Source organism: Podarcis tiliguerta, assembly GCF_965153285.1.
Source record: "Podarcis tiliguerta genome assembly, chromosome: 13".
NCBI classification, from domain to species: Eukaryota; Metazoa; Chordata; class Lepidosauria; order Squamata; family Lacertidae; genus Podarcis; species Podarcis tiliguerta.
Window position 1 is genome coordinate 528,409 of NC_139546.1, and position 14,747 is coordinate 543,155.

At 45.7% G+C, this 14,747-nt stretch overlaps 1 protein-coding gene and 1 long non-coding RNA gene across 2 annotated transcripts in view; both read left to right on the forward strand.

The window, feature by feature from the left end:
* LOC310661414 overlaps window positions 1–11,105 on the forward strand; it is a 169,376-nt gene extending 158,271 nt beyond the window's left edge. Inside the window, exon 2 of the long non-coding RNA XR_014503935.1 lies at window positions 7,716–11,105. This is a non-coding gene — a long non-coding RNA (uncharacterized lncRNA). The remainder of the gene's footprint in view (window positions 1–7,715) is intronic.
* LOC310663637 (uncharacterized protein C12orf76 homolog) lies at window positions 3,676–5,989 on the forward strand. Its single transcript, XM_083411704.1, has 2 exons — window positions 3,676–3,996; window positions 5,590–5,989. Exons 1-2 carry the CDS (start codon window positions 3,855–3,857, stop codon window positions 5,673–5,675), a joined length of 228 nt encoding a protein of 75 aa, XP_083267830.1. The 5' UTR covers window positions 3,676–3,854; the 3' UTR covers window positions 5,676–5,989.
* Window positions 11,106–14,747: the final 3,642 nt, after the last annotated feature.

A 14,747-nucleotide genomic window follows, 5' to 3' on the forward strand; every position in this document is an offset into this window, starting at 1 on the left:
GTTACCGGTATTCCTGATGTTTAGCTGGGATCTCCTGTCTTGCAATTTGAATGCATTGGTTTGAATGCTGCCCTCTGGAGCAGGAAAAACAAGCTTCCTCCCTTTTGGTATTTGAAGGTGGCTGTCCTCTCAGCTCTCCACCTTTTCTTCTCCAGGCTAAACATATCCAGCTCCTTCAACCATTCCTCATATGTCTTGGTTCCCAGGGTCTTTACCATTTTGGATGCCCTGCTTTTCCCACAGGGCATCCAAAATGGTTCCAGGTCTGTCTGGCCAGGCGATGTGGCTAGAAGAGTTTAAGAGAAGCTGCCAAGAGAGATTTTGGAAGTGTGCATGTCTGCAACCAGCATAGTTTCCCCTGCAATCCTTTTCATGGAAGAAGGCAAGGAGGAGGAGGAGGGGAAAGTCACCCTGAAGGGGGCTCTTCCTCTTTCACAGGAGCCCTCAGCACAGCCCTGCAGCGCAGCTCTCTCTGCCCATGTGTGGCTCAAATACCTACCTAGCTGCTGATCCATATAGTCCAGCATCTTGTTCCCACGGAGACCAACCAGACACCCCCATGGGAAGCCTCTGAGCACCATGAGAGTGCAACACCAGCCACTCTCCTCACTTGTGCAGTAAAGGGTGGGCACTGAGTACGAGAGGCTGGCCCTTCGGGGAAAGAGGGGCTCTACCCTACCATCTCCCCTCTGTCTGCCCCACCTGTCTGTCTCTCCACTTACAACCAGTCCAGGTGGGAGGGAGCACACCTCCATAGAACCAGGATGAGGGGGACAAACCCAGGGTGAGCTGGCTCTGGCGCCACCTACTGGTGGGCTCCCTGCCCAATGAGTAACCATTGGTGGGAGAGGAGACAGACACTGTGTGTGTGTGTGTGTGTGTGTGTGTGAGTGAAAGAGAGAGAGAGAGAGAGAGAGAGAGAGAGAGAGAGAGAGAGATCATGTTAGGTATTGGACAAGACTTGCTTTTAGTCTGTAATCAGGCAGATTGGGACAGGGGCAGGGAGAGGCAGCGAGAACTAATCTGAATAAAATGTACTACCCTGACATCCTGTTGTGAAGAGGAAGCACTAACTGCAAGTTTGTTTTCTGTCCTCTGAAATTTTTCTTGAATTTACATGGAAATTAGCATATGCAAGTTTGCGTCACTGGCCTGTGTGAAGAGTCTTGTCAATACCTGCCCATGATACAAAGAGAAAAGCTACCTGTTCAGTTTGGCTCTTACTGCTCTTACTGTCAGGAAGTTCTTCCTAATGTTTAGGTGGAATCTTCTTTCTTGTAGTTTGGATCCATTGCTCCGTGTGTGCTTCTTTGGAGCAGCAGAAAACAACCTTTCTCCCTCCTCTATGTGACATCCTTTTATATATTTGAACATGGCTATCATATCACCCCTTAACCTCCTCTTCTCCAGGCTAAACATGCCCAGCTCCCTTAGCCGTTCCTCATAAGGCATCGTTTCCAGGCCTTTGACCATTTTGGTTGCCCTCCTCTGGACACGTTCCAGTTTGTCAGTGTCCTTCTTGAACTGTGGTGCCCAGAACTGGACACAGTACTCCAGGTGAGGTCTGACCAGAGCAGAATACAGTGGCACTATTACTTCCCTTGATCTAGATGCTATACTCCTATTGATGCAGCCCAAAAATGTGTTTAGGAAGTTTGCAGCCTGTTTTAAAGGAACAGAAACCTCTGTTGTGTAATTTTCCACAAGGCTATCTCCTCTAGACCCAATTCTAGGCTGTCAAATCATTTCCACTGCATATATATATTCCTGACTTGGATCATTTTCAAAGGCTCTTGCTGCTTTCTCCCTGATAAAGAGCTCTGCCTTACTTTCATTTGACTTGGGGAAAATAAGCTGTTCTTAGAGTGGAGAGAATCACCCTCAATTAGATCTCTGACTACAGGTTCAGGGATCAGAAAATACAGTACTGTAATCAAAAGTTGACAACCCTACATTTGTTCTATGATAAATGTATTTCAAATATCTGGATGTCACCAGTGTCCTTTGACGTGGAGACCATCTTATTTTATTGTATGCAGCTGGAAGCACTGTGGATTTTAATTCTCTTGTATTTAATACCCTCTTGTATTCCCCAATTTACCAATTTATTTGTTTTGGGGAGGTGAGGTGAACTCTGCAAAGGAGGAAGGGGTTACTCTGAGAATGTATTTGCACTGTGGTTCCTTTCAGAGAGATGCTGGGTCACAACTGCGTCCCATGAAGTCCACAAAACATTTATGCCGTGATAATAAATTTGTTAGCCTTTGAGGTGCCACAAGACTGTCGTTTTTGCTGTAAGGGACTGGTGTGGCTACTAGCCCTCTGGAAATGGAAATGGCTGGGTGCCAACTCCATTCAGAAAGTGCTCTCGGAAAAGAAAGGAAACTTTTGCTTGTAGAATATCTGGTTATGAACAAAAACAGCTAGGAAATTAGTGAGATTTAAAGCTATGAAAATCCGAATTCTTCAAAGCTGGGGACTGTTTCGTTCTCGTTTTATTTCTAGGAAAGATCTGTAGCTTGCTGCCTTTTCAAAGGCAAGGAGGTAACGGGTGAAACGAGATAACATTGATTAAAATGCAATAAAAAGAGCAGGAAATTAAAAGCCGCACTGACTGACCCATGGTTTTGAAGCCTGCTGTAACAAACGTAGGTTATTTGCATTTATGCTACAATCCTATGCACAGTTGGGAGTAACTCCCATTGAATTCAGTGGGTTTCCTTCCGAGCAGGGACGCCGGGAATCGCGCGGTCAAGTTTCCACTTTCCTCCCTCTTTATGTAATTCGCTCTACACAGGGCTGCCCTTGAAGCTGCCCCAGAAACTCCAACAGGTGCAGAATGCTGCAGCGAGGCTCCTCATGGGGTCTCTGCCATGGGAGCACATTCACCCAGTGCTTTTCCAGCTGCACTGGCTCCCGGTGGAGTACAGGGTCAGATTTAAGGTGCTGCTTTTGACCTTTAAAGCCCTTCACGGCCTAGGACCCTCGTACCTACGGGACCGCCTCTCCCGGTCTGCCCCACGGAGGACCTCAAGGTCCATATATAGCAACACCCTAGTGGTCCCGGGCCCTAAGGAAGTTAGATTGGCTTCAACCAGAGCCAGGGCCTTTTCAACTCTGGCTCCGGCCTGGTGGAACGCTCTGCCTCATGAGACCAGGGCCCTGCAGGATCTGATTTCTTTCCGCAGGGCCTGTAAGACAGAGTTGTTCCGCCTGGCCTTTGGCTTGGAGCCAATTTGATTCCCTCCCTCCCTCTCTTTCTTTTTTCTTTTCCTTCTCCACCTGCGATGAGGCTACATTTTAATGTTCCATTATTTTAATGTTGTATTTTACTTTTGTTTTTAAGTTGTAATCATTCCATCTTGTTTTTATTATTGCTTGTAAGCCGCTCTGAGCCCGGCCTTGGCTGGGGAGGGCGGGGTATAAATAAAAAATTATTATTATTATTATTATTATTATTATTATTATTATTATTATTATTAATGCCCCGACGCCTCTCCAGAGAGTCAGCGGCATCCGATAATGGAGACTACCACTCCCAGCATGCAATGCTCGGGAGGAGGGCTGAAGGGGACCCTCGGGGTGCTAAAGCCCACGTGTTCACGCGCAACCTTTTGTTGGGCCGGTTGGCTTCCCCCTCCCTCCCTCCCTCCCTCCGCTGGGCAGAGCGTGGCAATGCGAAGCACCTTGGGCTAACACGTGCCGGCAACTTCGCCGCATCCACACGTGCAGAAGACACCGGGTGGAGCTGCGGGGATTTGGCGGGCGGGGCTGCCCTGCGGCTTGGCCCCGAGGAGGGCGAAGGAAGGGCGGGCGGCCTCGGCCTCCACTGCCGGCGGAGGGGCCGGGCGAGGATGGGGCGGCGCGGCGGCTGCCGGGCGGCGGGCCTGCTGCTGCTGCTGCTGGCGGCCGGCGGAGACGCGCTGCGGGACGAGGCCGAGGCGGCCCCGCCAGGGAACAGCCGGCCCTACGCCGTGCTCCAGACGCAGAACCTGGGTGAGGAGGCCGGACGCCTGGGTCCCCGAGGGAGAGGGGGCACCCTCCTCGGACGCCTGGGTCCCACGGCCCTGCCCCCGCCTTCCACCCCTCCAGTCCTCCGCCTCCCTCGCCTGTCCCAAGCCCATCACTCCGCGCCCGCCGCTTGCAGGTTCTCCCTCCCCACTTCCATCCCTGTGATTCCTGGCTCAGTTCTCCTTGCAGGGCCAAAGACCTTCTCTAGCCAAGGGCTGGCAGGATGAACTGGTGTGCCCTTAGCAGCCGGGGCCAGGGAAGGAGGAGGTAGCCCCTGGCTGGGGTAGACTAGATGGCCTCTGGGACACCCTGCCTATTCGGGGGGGGGGGTGAAAAGCCATGGGAAAGCCAGACTCTGTGGACCCTGCATGTCTTTTTTTTATACCAGAGGAGCCTGCTGGATCAGGCCAGTGACCCATCCAGTCCAGCATCCTGTTCTCACAGGGGGAAACTGGCAAGTGAGACCTGAGCGCAAGAGCCCTTTTCTCTCCTGCTGGCAACTGGCATTCAGAGGCCTTGGTGCCTCCTGGGCTGGCTCTCAGCACTGAGCTTCCTTTCTTGAATTGTTTGGCCTCCCAGTCCAATTGTGACTTAGATGTGCTGAGAGTTACACCTCACTGTCAAAGTTGCATCAGTAATAAGTTGTACTATTCCTCTCCCGCTTGCTGGTTGGGGTTTCCTCCTATCCAAATGTCTTCCAAATGTCTTCCTCATTATGCTTCTGAGAATCCCCACAATCAGGTTGCTGGTCATTTTGGCTGTTTCTTTTCCCAGCCAGGCTGGGGCTCCCAGCACTTTCTCCTCACCCTGCCAGGCAGTTCCTGGCCGGGCTGCATTTACTTGCAGCCAGGATGGGGCCAGCAAGGATTGCAGACTGGAATTTCCCCATTGACAGCCCCTGACAGAGTCCAACAGAATCTGGAGGGCTACAGGTTTCCTGTTTCTGCGCTAGCAGATGCTCAGTAGGAGCACTGGTTCTTGTGCCCAAGGATGAGAGCGAGAATCCAAGGAATTCTGAAAATGGGAGGAATTGGTAGCGAAGGTTGGAAGGCACTGTGAGTGATTGGCCTTTGAGGGCTCCTACTTGCTGTGGTCTAAACCACAGAGCCTAGGACTTGCCGATCAGAAGGTTGACGGTTTGAATCCCCACGACGGGGTGAGCTCCCGTTGCTCGGTCCCAGCTCCTGCCAACCTAGCAGTTCGAAAGCACGAAGGGCAAGTAGATAAATAGGTACCACTCTGGCAGGAAGGTAAACGGTGTTTCCGTGTGCTGCTCTGGTTTGCCAGAAGCAACTTAGTTATGCTGGCCACATGACCAATAAAGCGAGATGAGCGCCGCAACCCCATCTGCGACTGGACTTAACGGTCAGGGGTCCCTTTACCTTTAGGGAGCTTCACAGTCGAGTGGAGATTTGAACCCTAGTCTCTCCCAAGTCCTATTCCCAGCCTGTAACTGCACCCTGTGTCTCCCAGCTCCTGCTCTTGAGAGAGCAGCGTGCCCTGTAGACTGAATCAGTCCCTGGCTGCCCTCTTCCATGCCTTATCAGCCCAGGCTCTCACTCTTCCTTTCTCTTGCAGTTCTGATGGGAAGTGTCTTTGGCATCCTGCTCGTCGCCATGATCCTGCTGTCTGTGTGTGTGTACAAGCCCATTAGCCGGCGGTAGCCCAGGAGCAGCATCTTCAGGAGGGCTGGAGGCTGGTGGCTGGAGGGGAGACCCGTTCCCAACACCAACACGGGCCATGTGCTCTGATATACACTTCATCTTCATGCCCGACCAGCTTCTGGGCACGCTGAATGGGACCCTGAAACTGAGATGCGCTGTGCTTCCTTCCATCTTCCATGTAAAAGTTGTTTTGCTCTTGGTCTGATTGCTCCAGTTGCTGTTCCATGTGTGTGTGTGTGTGTGTTTGCATGCATTTGCGCCACAGGGATTTGTGACTTAACAGAGCATTAAAAAAACCACCCTGGTTGTTTTCAGTTGGGCACTCCTGGACTTTCAAAAACGCAGAGCATATTTTGAACTGGGAAAGAAAGGCAGCATTTTATGAAAATTGTTTCTTTGTGTGTATGAACCAGAGGCTCCCACCACCCCAAACTGTTGTCTGTAATATTCTTGCTGACAAAACATAGTGAACTCCTCCCCACACTATTTCTATTTTCCATCACTATTTGCACTTCTTCTTTTTTTCTTGAAATAATTTTTATTAACAGGCCAATCACATAATTTTGTTCAAATCACATTAGTTCCAGATTATACAGCCAAATTTTAAAATTTTGGGGGGTACCCATACATCAAGCTCCGCACGAGTCCAAAATTCCAGATGACTCCAGACATCACTTATTTGCTGCTTTGCTATTTGCACTTCTTCAGGTGTGTGGGAAGACTGCATCTCTCAGATGCGCTTGAAACATGTTAGTTGCACTGTGGGGCATTGAAGTCACACTCTGCTTTGTTGAGGGAGCTTCTCAGACAGGGATGGGGAACCTAGCCCAGCCAGCAGGACCAATGATGGGTGATTGACTCAATGGGTATGGTAAATCACCCATTTCCTACAACCCTTCTGAGAAAACCTCCACCCCACTCTCCCACTATATAGAAGGGTCTGGTGACTTCTGTTTCAGTGTATCTGAAGAAGTGTGCATGCACATGAAAGCTTATACGAAGAACAAACTTAGTTGTTCTCTAAGGTGCTACTGGACAATTTTTTAATTTTTTTTATATATTTTGACTGCATCAAACCAACACAGCTACCTACCTGAACTAAGCTGGTAGCAAATTAAACTTCGCAGGACCCATTTAAGTTGTTTTGGAGTACAAATAAGGAGCAGCAAACAGGCTAGGTCCCAAAATTATCTGGCCTGTTTTGAGGAAACAGGCTCTATAGGGTAGCAAGCAAAGGCTTCAGTTTTCATGGTGTTGTAGTGCTGGAAGTCTAATTTCCTGAAATGCAGGAATCACAGTTAAAGAAGCACTGGCAGTTGGCCATCCAACCTCTGCTTAAAATCATCCAAAGAAGGAGAGTCTACCACCTTCCGGGAGTCTGTTCCACTGCCAAACATCTTTTACCACCAGAAAGTTCTTCCTGTTTTCTTCTGCCGTGTGATGGGACTGGTGTGACTTAAGAGAAAGAGAATTCTGAAATCCTAAGAGTAGTGATGTGAGGTGAGAATATTCTCCACAAACTGTAAACTAATGTAAGAACCAGTTTTACAACCCACATTAAAATTTGTAAATAAATAATAAGTCAAGCTGTGATATTGCCAGTGTACATAATGAATGATTTTTTTGATCCAGTTACATTGTGTCATTCACCATTGGCAGTTCTGAAATGTGAGCTACAGAAACATTAATTTTTTTTAGTTTAAAAATAACTAATTAAATTTGATGAACATAGGGGCATGATTGTATGTCCCTCTCGGGTCATGCCTGTGTACATAAGTGTGTGTGTCTTTTTGGTAGTACAAATCTTGTTGCAAAAGGGAGGTCATGGTGCTAAGATCCCTGTATTTCAGTGGGTTGGACTGGATGACCCCAGGGTCCCTTCCAACCATACAAATCGATGGCTATCAGTGGTGGATTGTATGTTGTGTGTAATGTGAAGGTGCTAGAGGTAATTAGGAAGGATAAGGAATGTGTCTGCAAGCATTGGAGAGTGAAGTTATGGTGGGGTGGGGTGGGGTAGGGTGATGGGCTGAAATTCAGCCGAGCTTTGCTCTTTGGTATAAAAAGATGGAAGGATTGGTTTTCAGAGTTTGGAATAGTTTTAAGAAGTGGGAGGTGAAAGTGGTGATGTTTTGAAGGAGAGCTGGTGATACCAAGCATTTAAGTGCGTATCTAGGGGTTTTCACCATTTTGTCTGTTATTTAAACCAGACTTCAAATATGCTAGAGTCCAGCCAAAGTTTAAAGTACATAAGGTAAAGGTAAAGGGATCCCTGACCATTAGGTCCAGTCGCAGACGACTCTGGGGTTGCGGCGCTCAGCTCGCTTTATTGGCCGAGGGAGCCAATACAGCTTCCGGGTCATGTGGCCAGCAGGACTAAGCCGCTTCTGGCGAACCAGAGTAGCGCATGGAAACGCTGTTTACCTTCCTGCCAGAGCGGTACCTATTTATCTACTTGCACTTTGACGTGCTTTCGAACTGCTAGGTTGGCAGGAGCAGGGACCGAGCAACAGGAGCTCAACCCGTTGCGGGGATTCGAACCACTAACCTTCTGATCGGCAAGTCCTAGGCTCTGTGGTTTAACCCACAGCACCACCCACGTCCCTCTTTAAAGCACATACAAATTCATAATTAAGTGAAATGAGCCTTGATCATTTTTTCCTGCAAATAAAGGGCAGAAAATTTGGTCTGCTAATGGTAAGGCTGAAATGACTGAGAATATTAAAAATCTTATGAACCGTGACTGGCCATTTTCATTCAAACACAAGAGGGCGGTCGATTGTTCTGCTAATGATGGGAGGGGTGTGATGACACAAAATAATAATAACCCACATTTGTGAAACATTTTTGAAAAGTGATCTGTACCCCTAACTCCTGTAGATAAAGAAGGCGTGTAGCTCCCAATTTTCTTTGGCTGGGGTGCAGACATGTCTGTTTAATGCAGGAAACATCATCCATTAGTGCTGAGACTTGATTAGGAATTTAATTTGACCAAACTTTTATTACTGGCTTTCGGTGGAAAAGTTGAGTTGTTGGGTTGTCTGAATGGTGAAATTCTGATCTGTTTAAAATTTAAGATTTATAAGCCTGCTTTCTAAGCAGCAAGAAACAGGAAAGCATATGTATCAGAAATGTCTTAGGACATCAAACTGGGAAAATGGATTTTAAACTGACTGAACAAGTTTTCGGCCCTTGGGAATTTGGTCTCTTGCATCTATCCCTTTCCCCTTCCTTGAGTCCCTAGTAAGAAAAGCCAATCATGGCTTTATTCCAGTGGTAATTTAGTCAGGAGATTTAACACTTTAAATGGTATAATAGATTGCTGAATCATGAACCCTGTGCATGTACAGAGGCTATGTTAGTTGAAAAGAAAAGAAAAAGGAGGTTTAAACCAAGAGGTGACAAAGCTATGCCCTGTACATGGAACTTTATTCAAATTTCTTTAGGTAAAATTGGGAGCCATTGAGGAAACTGCAGTAAGAACTACCCTTTTGTGGGCTTTGTGTAAAAATGTAAGTTGCCCTAAATCTTTGCCCCAGGGGCTACTTAAGAAGAAACAATAGTTAAGTACAGAACCATTAACAACTATCAACAATAGAAAAATGGTTCCCAGATTTTAATCTAACCTGCAAATTTTCGTATGTATTTCAACTATATGTAATAGCCTTTTTTTCTATTTTGGTGTGACCTTATTCTTAGCAATTCTATGCCCATGGCCACACAGTGATTTATTTATTTTTACAGAAAGTAGCTTTAATGCTTTACACTTAAAGTACCTAGGCCTATACAATTATGTTTAACAGCATGTGAGGTGGCCTTGATTTAAACAGTTGACATTTCTATATTTTTATTTAGTGCCAGTAACTGGTTTTTGCAGTGCTATTCAAAGGTACAAGGTGCCATTTACCAGAGATTGACATACTGAAATATATTATATAATGATAAGACCAAAATTATGGTCTTTGGGAAGCGTAGTCCCAGATCCAAATGGAAAATGGATCAGCAGAATCTGGAGCAAACATGCTCCTTCAGATATCTGGGAGTTCTCTTCACTGAGACGCTGTCATGGAAGGGGCACATTAAGGCTACGAAACTCGCAGAAAGCTTGTGGGGCATTAATGAAATTCTATTTTACGGTGGGTGGCCAGTTACTAGAACCTGTGTTGAAAATCTTTGCCAGCGAAGTGGTTTCCCAGAGGCTCTATGGAATAGCGATATGGGGCATGGACCCAAAGGCTAACAAAGCCTTAGAAATAGTGCAAAACAAATTCCTCAGGAAAGTGCTCTTGCTCCCCAACGGGATCCTGGATGCACTTCTTCGTGCTGAAGCTGACGTGACAACAATACAGGCTAGAATTGATTACCTGTGCCTAAATTATGTGAAAAGACTTCAATCTCTTTTGGAGAAGAGATTTCCAGCTATGTCTTACATAGAACAGGAACAGACCAAATGCTGGAAGGCTGGCATCCAACTTCTCTTGTCCCAGTATCAATTACAAGATCTTCAGGTGATCACGAAGATGGATAAGAGGCACTTAAGAGACTGTCTCTTTAGGTCTGATGCAGAAAGGGATCTAACCATGATTGCTCACCATGGTTCCCACTTATCAAAATGGAGCATGCCCAAGCCAGATACCTGACAAAGCTCCCACTTGCCGTACTAAGAATCGCTTTTACAGAACTATGATTCCAATTGATGCCCTCGGCGGTGTTGGATGGACGGTATGGCAAAGTACATTATGAAGAGAGACTCTGTCTGCGTGGACAACCCTGCGTCGAGGACCTGTGCTGTTATTTACTGCAGTGCCTGTTATATATAGACCCAAGAGACCGATTTATAAAACCCCTGTTTACGAATGGAAGACATTTGAATAGGGTGGAAAGGGTGAAATGGCTGCTGAGCGACACCAACAACTTTGTTACTTATAAAGCAGCACTCTATGCGCTGGCAGCTATGAAGATCAGGAACTAGACAAAATAGCGGTCAACTGCAAAGGGGATTCGGATATTTAATTTGGCACATCTTACCTGAGAATCTTCTGCTATTCTATTCTATTTAATGCAACAAATAATTTTAGTAGCCGTGACCATGGTTTTATTGTATGTGTGGTGCCCGATGATTTTTATGGTTATTGTTTTTTGTTCTCCTGAATGTTGCCATTGCCTATTGGCTAGTGCAATAAAAAGTTTTAATTGGAATTATAATGATATTATATTTAATGTTAATGGCTTCTTTTTTATATGTATGTAGTTTTGTTTATCAAGCTGTGTTTTAGTCACCAAAACAGTTATTAAGTGTTAGAGCTATTAGAAGCACAAGATAGCCTATTACTGAATTTACTTGTATCAAACCTTAACATGCCAGCTGTATTTCTTGACTTGTCCTATAACATGTACATGTTCTAATGGAAGAATAAAATATGATTTAACTACTGAGTTTCTATATATCAAACCTTAACATGACAATTACTGGTGCCATCACCTTAGAATGCTTTAACTATAAAACATGTTTTACTTTTTAATTTGATACTTGCAAGTGAGAAGTAGGCTTGTGCTTATATATTTTCATTGTGTTTCCTTTGCTAAACAACAAGTTTCCCTATATGTCAACAGTGCTGACCTGTTGACCAATAAGAAAGAATTTTCTGTAGTTTTTGGTTGCCATCCGAACAAGTTAACCATGAATAAACATGCATATTAACTAATTATATTATTTTCGGTGCATTAAAATGAATACAGTGGTACCTCTGGTTACGTACTTAATTCGTTCCAGAGGTCTGTTCTTAACCTGAAACTGTTCTTAACCTGAAGCACCACTTTAGCTAATGGGGCCTCCCGCTGCTGTCGTGCCACCAGAGCACGATTTCTGTTCTCATCCTGAAGCAAAGTTCTTAACCCGAAATACTATTTCTGGGTTAGCGGAGTCTGTAACCTGAAGCGTATGTAACCTGAATTGTATCTAACCCGAGGTACCACTGTATTCTATTTTAAATGAAAATTCTCTAATATTCTCATTAATCAAGAATATTCTCGAGAATATTCTCCAAAAGATTACTCGAGAATATTCTCCAAAAGATTACTCTCCAAAAGATTACTCTCAAGAATTTAACATCACTACTTAAGAGTAAGCCTCTCTTACTACACATTATGCACTGAATGAAAGGCTACTTTGCTTGCTCCATTTTCTCCAGACAGTAGGATAACTTCTACTGTGAGTTATCATGCACAGATGCATGTGCAAGCATTTTACACCATGAATGAAAAAGCTACTCAGAGTGGCTGGGGCGACCTAGTCAGATGGGCAGCCTATAAATGATGATGATGATGATGATGTGAAGAGTAGGGAACACCTGTTGATGTACTGGCTTCTCCATACATCACTGGGGAGTAGATTGAACTGTGCACACAGTTGTGTATGTGGGCAAGGTCCCTTTAACCAGAGAAACTGGTAAGGCTGCAAGTGCGAACTCCCCCTGTCTGTCCCAGCAAATGCACAAAACAGCATTAATGGAGAACAGCAGTCATGATCCAGCTTCCATGCTGAGCATGCAGAGTCACACACACTGCCATGGAGACACATCCAAACCTTTGGACTTTCCTTTGCAAGCAAAGTGCAGCTCTGCCTCTTCATAGGTGCTTGGATTGTGGCTTTTTTGTGTATCTTAGCACAACCATTTCTTCAAGGAGTCAAGAGGTTGGAAGATGCAATGGAATAAGCTAGTTGAGGGTGTTCACACTGAAAAAAAAATGCACACTTAAGTTTTCGTTGGTGCAGATGTGGTTTCGTTTTTTGTTTTACATACAAACTTGATTTTCCTGGTGTATATATTTTATACTTAACAAAGGGTTAATTTTGCCACTGTATTTATTTTTGGTTAACTGATGTGAACCTAAATGTCACTTTCAAAATGAGAATTCTGCCTCCGTCTCTTTCCCTTCATTGTGACTATGAGCCTGCAGCTGTAGTTCAGGTACTTCTGAGCTGGAAATGTAACTCCAATTGCTTCACTGTGCAGTAAAAAAAATTGTAGCTTCACACAACAAATTCTTGACTACTGTGGTTCACATATTTTCTAGACTGATTGTGACGTAAAGGGCTTGGCCTTTTGCAATCCTTGCATCTTTCAAGGCAGTCACTGCTGTTTCTATTATTTGGGCAGCACAGGATCATGGCTGAGAGATAATGAGGTTCTGTCAGCCATGATATTGCCCAAATATTTTCAAGCATCCCTGCATGATCCCCAAAATTGAACATATTATGTAGCAAATAAGATGCTATTCAGATTATGCTGTATTAAAGCAGCCTGCTCAAGACATTTCTTTATGAAAGCTGCTTTGCAAGGGCTTATTAATGCATTATATTACAAGCACATGCAAACAAAGTGCTGAATGTGAAAGTGGCTTGTCTCTCTGGACCCAACTAAGTGCCACACTGCATCAAAAGAGCGAAGGATCCACTGACTTGCTAAATGTCACAGAATGTCTACACCGCTTAAGGTGCCTCTGTTCTGGAGGGCCAGCTGACATTGTAGGTTTAGCAGTGTGAAGCTACTCAAATGTCAGGCTTATTCCTGCAGACTTTTATCTGTCTGTGATAAGCACAGAGTGACTGAAGGGTGTCTTGTGCCCCTTCCTTTGGGGTTGCAAGAAGATGCAAGGATCAAACAAGGAATTAGGAGCATTGATTTTGGTTTAAACTTCGGGATAGACAAGAAAACTATTCTAAAGGGGGAGGTCTGTTATACTTACAGGTGCCTGCTGAGCAAGATAAGTTGCTTTTAAGCCTGCAGTGGTATTAAGAAGCAATACTCTATGAACAAAGGTTTAAATAAAGACCATCTTTTTCTGGAAGCCTCTCATGTATTGCAGTCTCCTGCCTTTGAAGCTCTATAAAAGGGCAAGATCTGAATTACTAAAAGGGGTAAGCTAACATTCCTGCCAATTGGTGTGTTTTTACTTTGGCCATCAAAACTAACAGCTTGACAACAGCAAGCTAACTTTCTGAGAGCTGCAAGAAGGGCTCTTGCGAGGAGATAACTTACATTATCCTGGATTCAATGGGCCACTGGCACAATGACACAGAGAGGACAGTCCGCTTGCCACAAATGTCCCAGAGCAAAAACAAGAAAAGGCTTCCTTGTAGCAAGAGGGCTGATTCCCAGTTACCTCCTTGCAAGCACTGAAAGAATCCACAATACCCAACAAGGCCCTCTTCAAAAGGATTCCTTTTATTTTCATGTGAAACTTAGCTGCATATTTCTGCCCTGGTTACAACGACAATCCCAGAGTCGTCCATCCCCCCCCCCCCACCCCTGGCTTGCCCCGCATAGAACACCCAGAAATTGCAACTACCTTTCTTCTGGAGAGCTTTATAGAGAGTCCCTTCCCTTCGGGGACTTGAGACAGATTCAGTTAAGAGTGAAGATTAAATAAAGTCAGGCAAAACTTGCAACTGGTACATTTGGAGAGGCTGCCCCCCCCCAGGGGAGGTGAGCAAAGATTAGCCCTGCAGCTGAGGCACCTGAAAGCCCACGGATGTGTCTGCCAACCATCACAAGGCAGCCTTCCCCAGCCTGTGCCCTCCAAATGTTTAGGATGACCCCCCCCCATTAGCCAAAGCATCCCACAGCTCTGCTGGCTAGCCCCCCATTCCCCACCCAGGAGTTGTACTACCAAATAGTTGGCAAAGGCTGCTGCTCTGAGGGACTTCCTGTGGGGTGGCTTCACATTTGCTTCCCTCCTGCCAGTTTCTGAAACAACATTTGAAGGAGGTGGAGCCAGCTCACCTCTCCGCTTGCTACCCAGCCCCTCTGTGCCTCTGGAGAGGGAGGAGGTGGTGGCACTGCTGCCTTGCCCTGACCCCCAGCCCCCTCCCCTGTGTTTATTGCTAGCTAAGGCCACATGGTCTGCAGGCAACAGAAAAACAAGCAAAATTTACTCCTATGCTGCTCCTATCCCCCATGGCACCTGCTTTAAGAACTTAAAACAGACAAAAAATGCACTTTCTAGAGGAAAGGGAGATAATATGCACTATAAGAAGGCAACATGAGTTTCCCTTTTGGTCAAGAGAAC

Coding starts and splice junctions, on each gene's coding strand:
- LOC310663637 (XM_083411704.1), top strand. CDS start 3,855: ATGGGGCGGCGCGGCGGCTGCCGGGCGGCGGGCCTGCTGCTGCTGCTG. Junction 3,997..5,589: donor GCTCCAGACGCAGAACCTGG/GTGAGGAGGCCG, acceptor TTTCTCTTGCAG/TTCTGATGGGAAGTGTCTTT.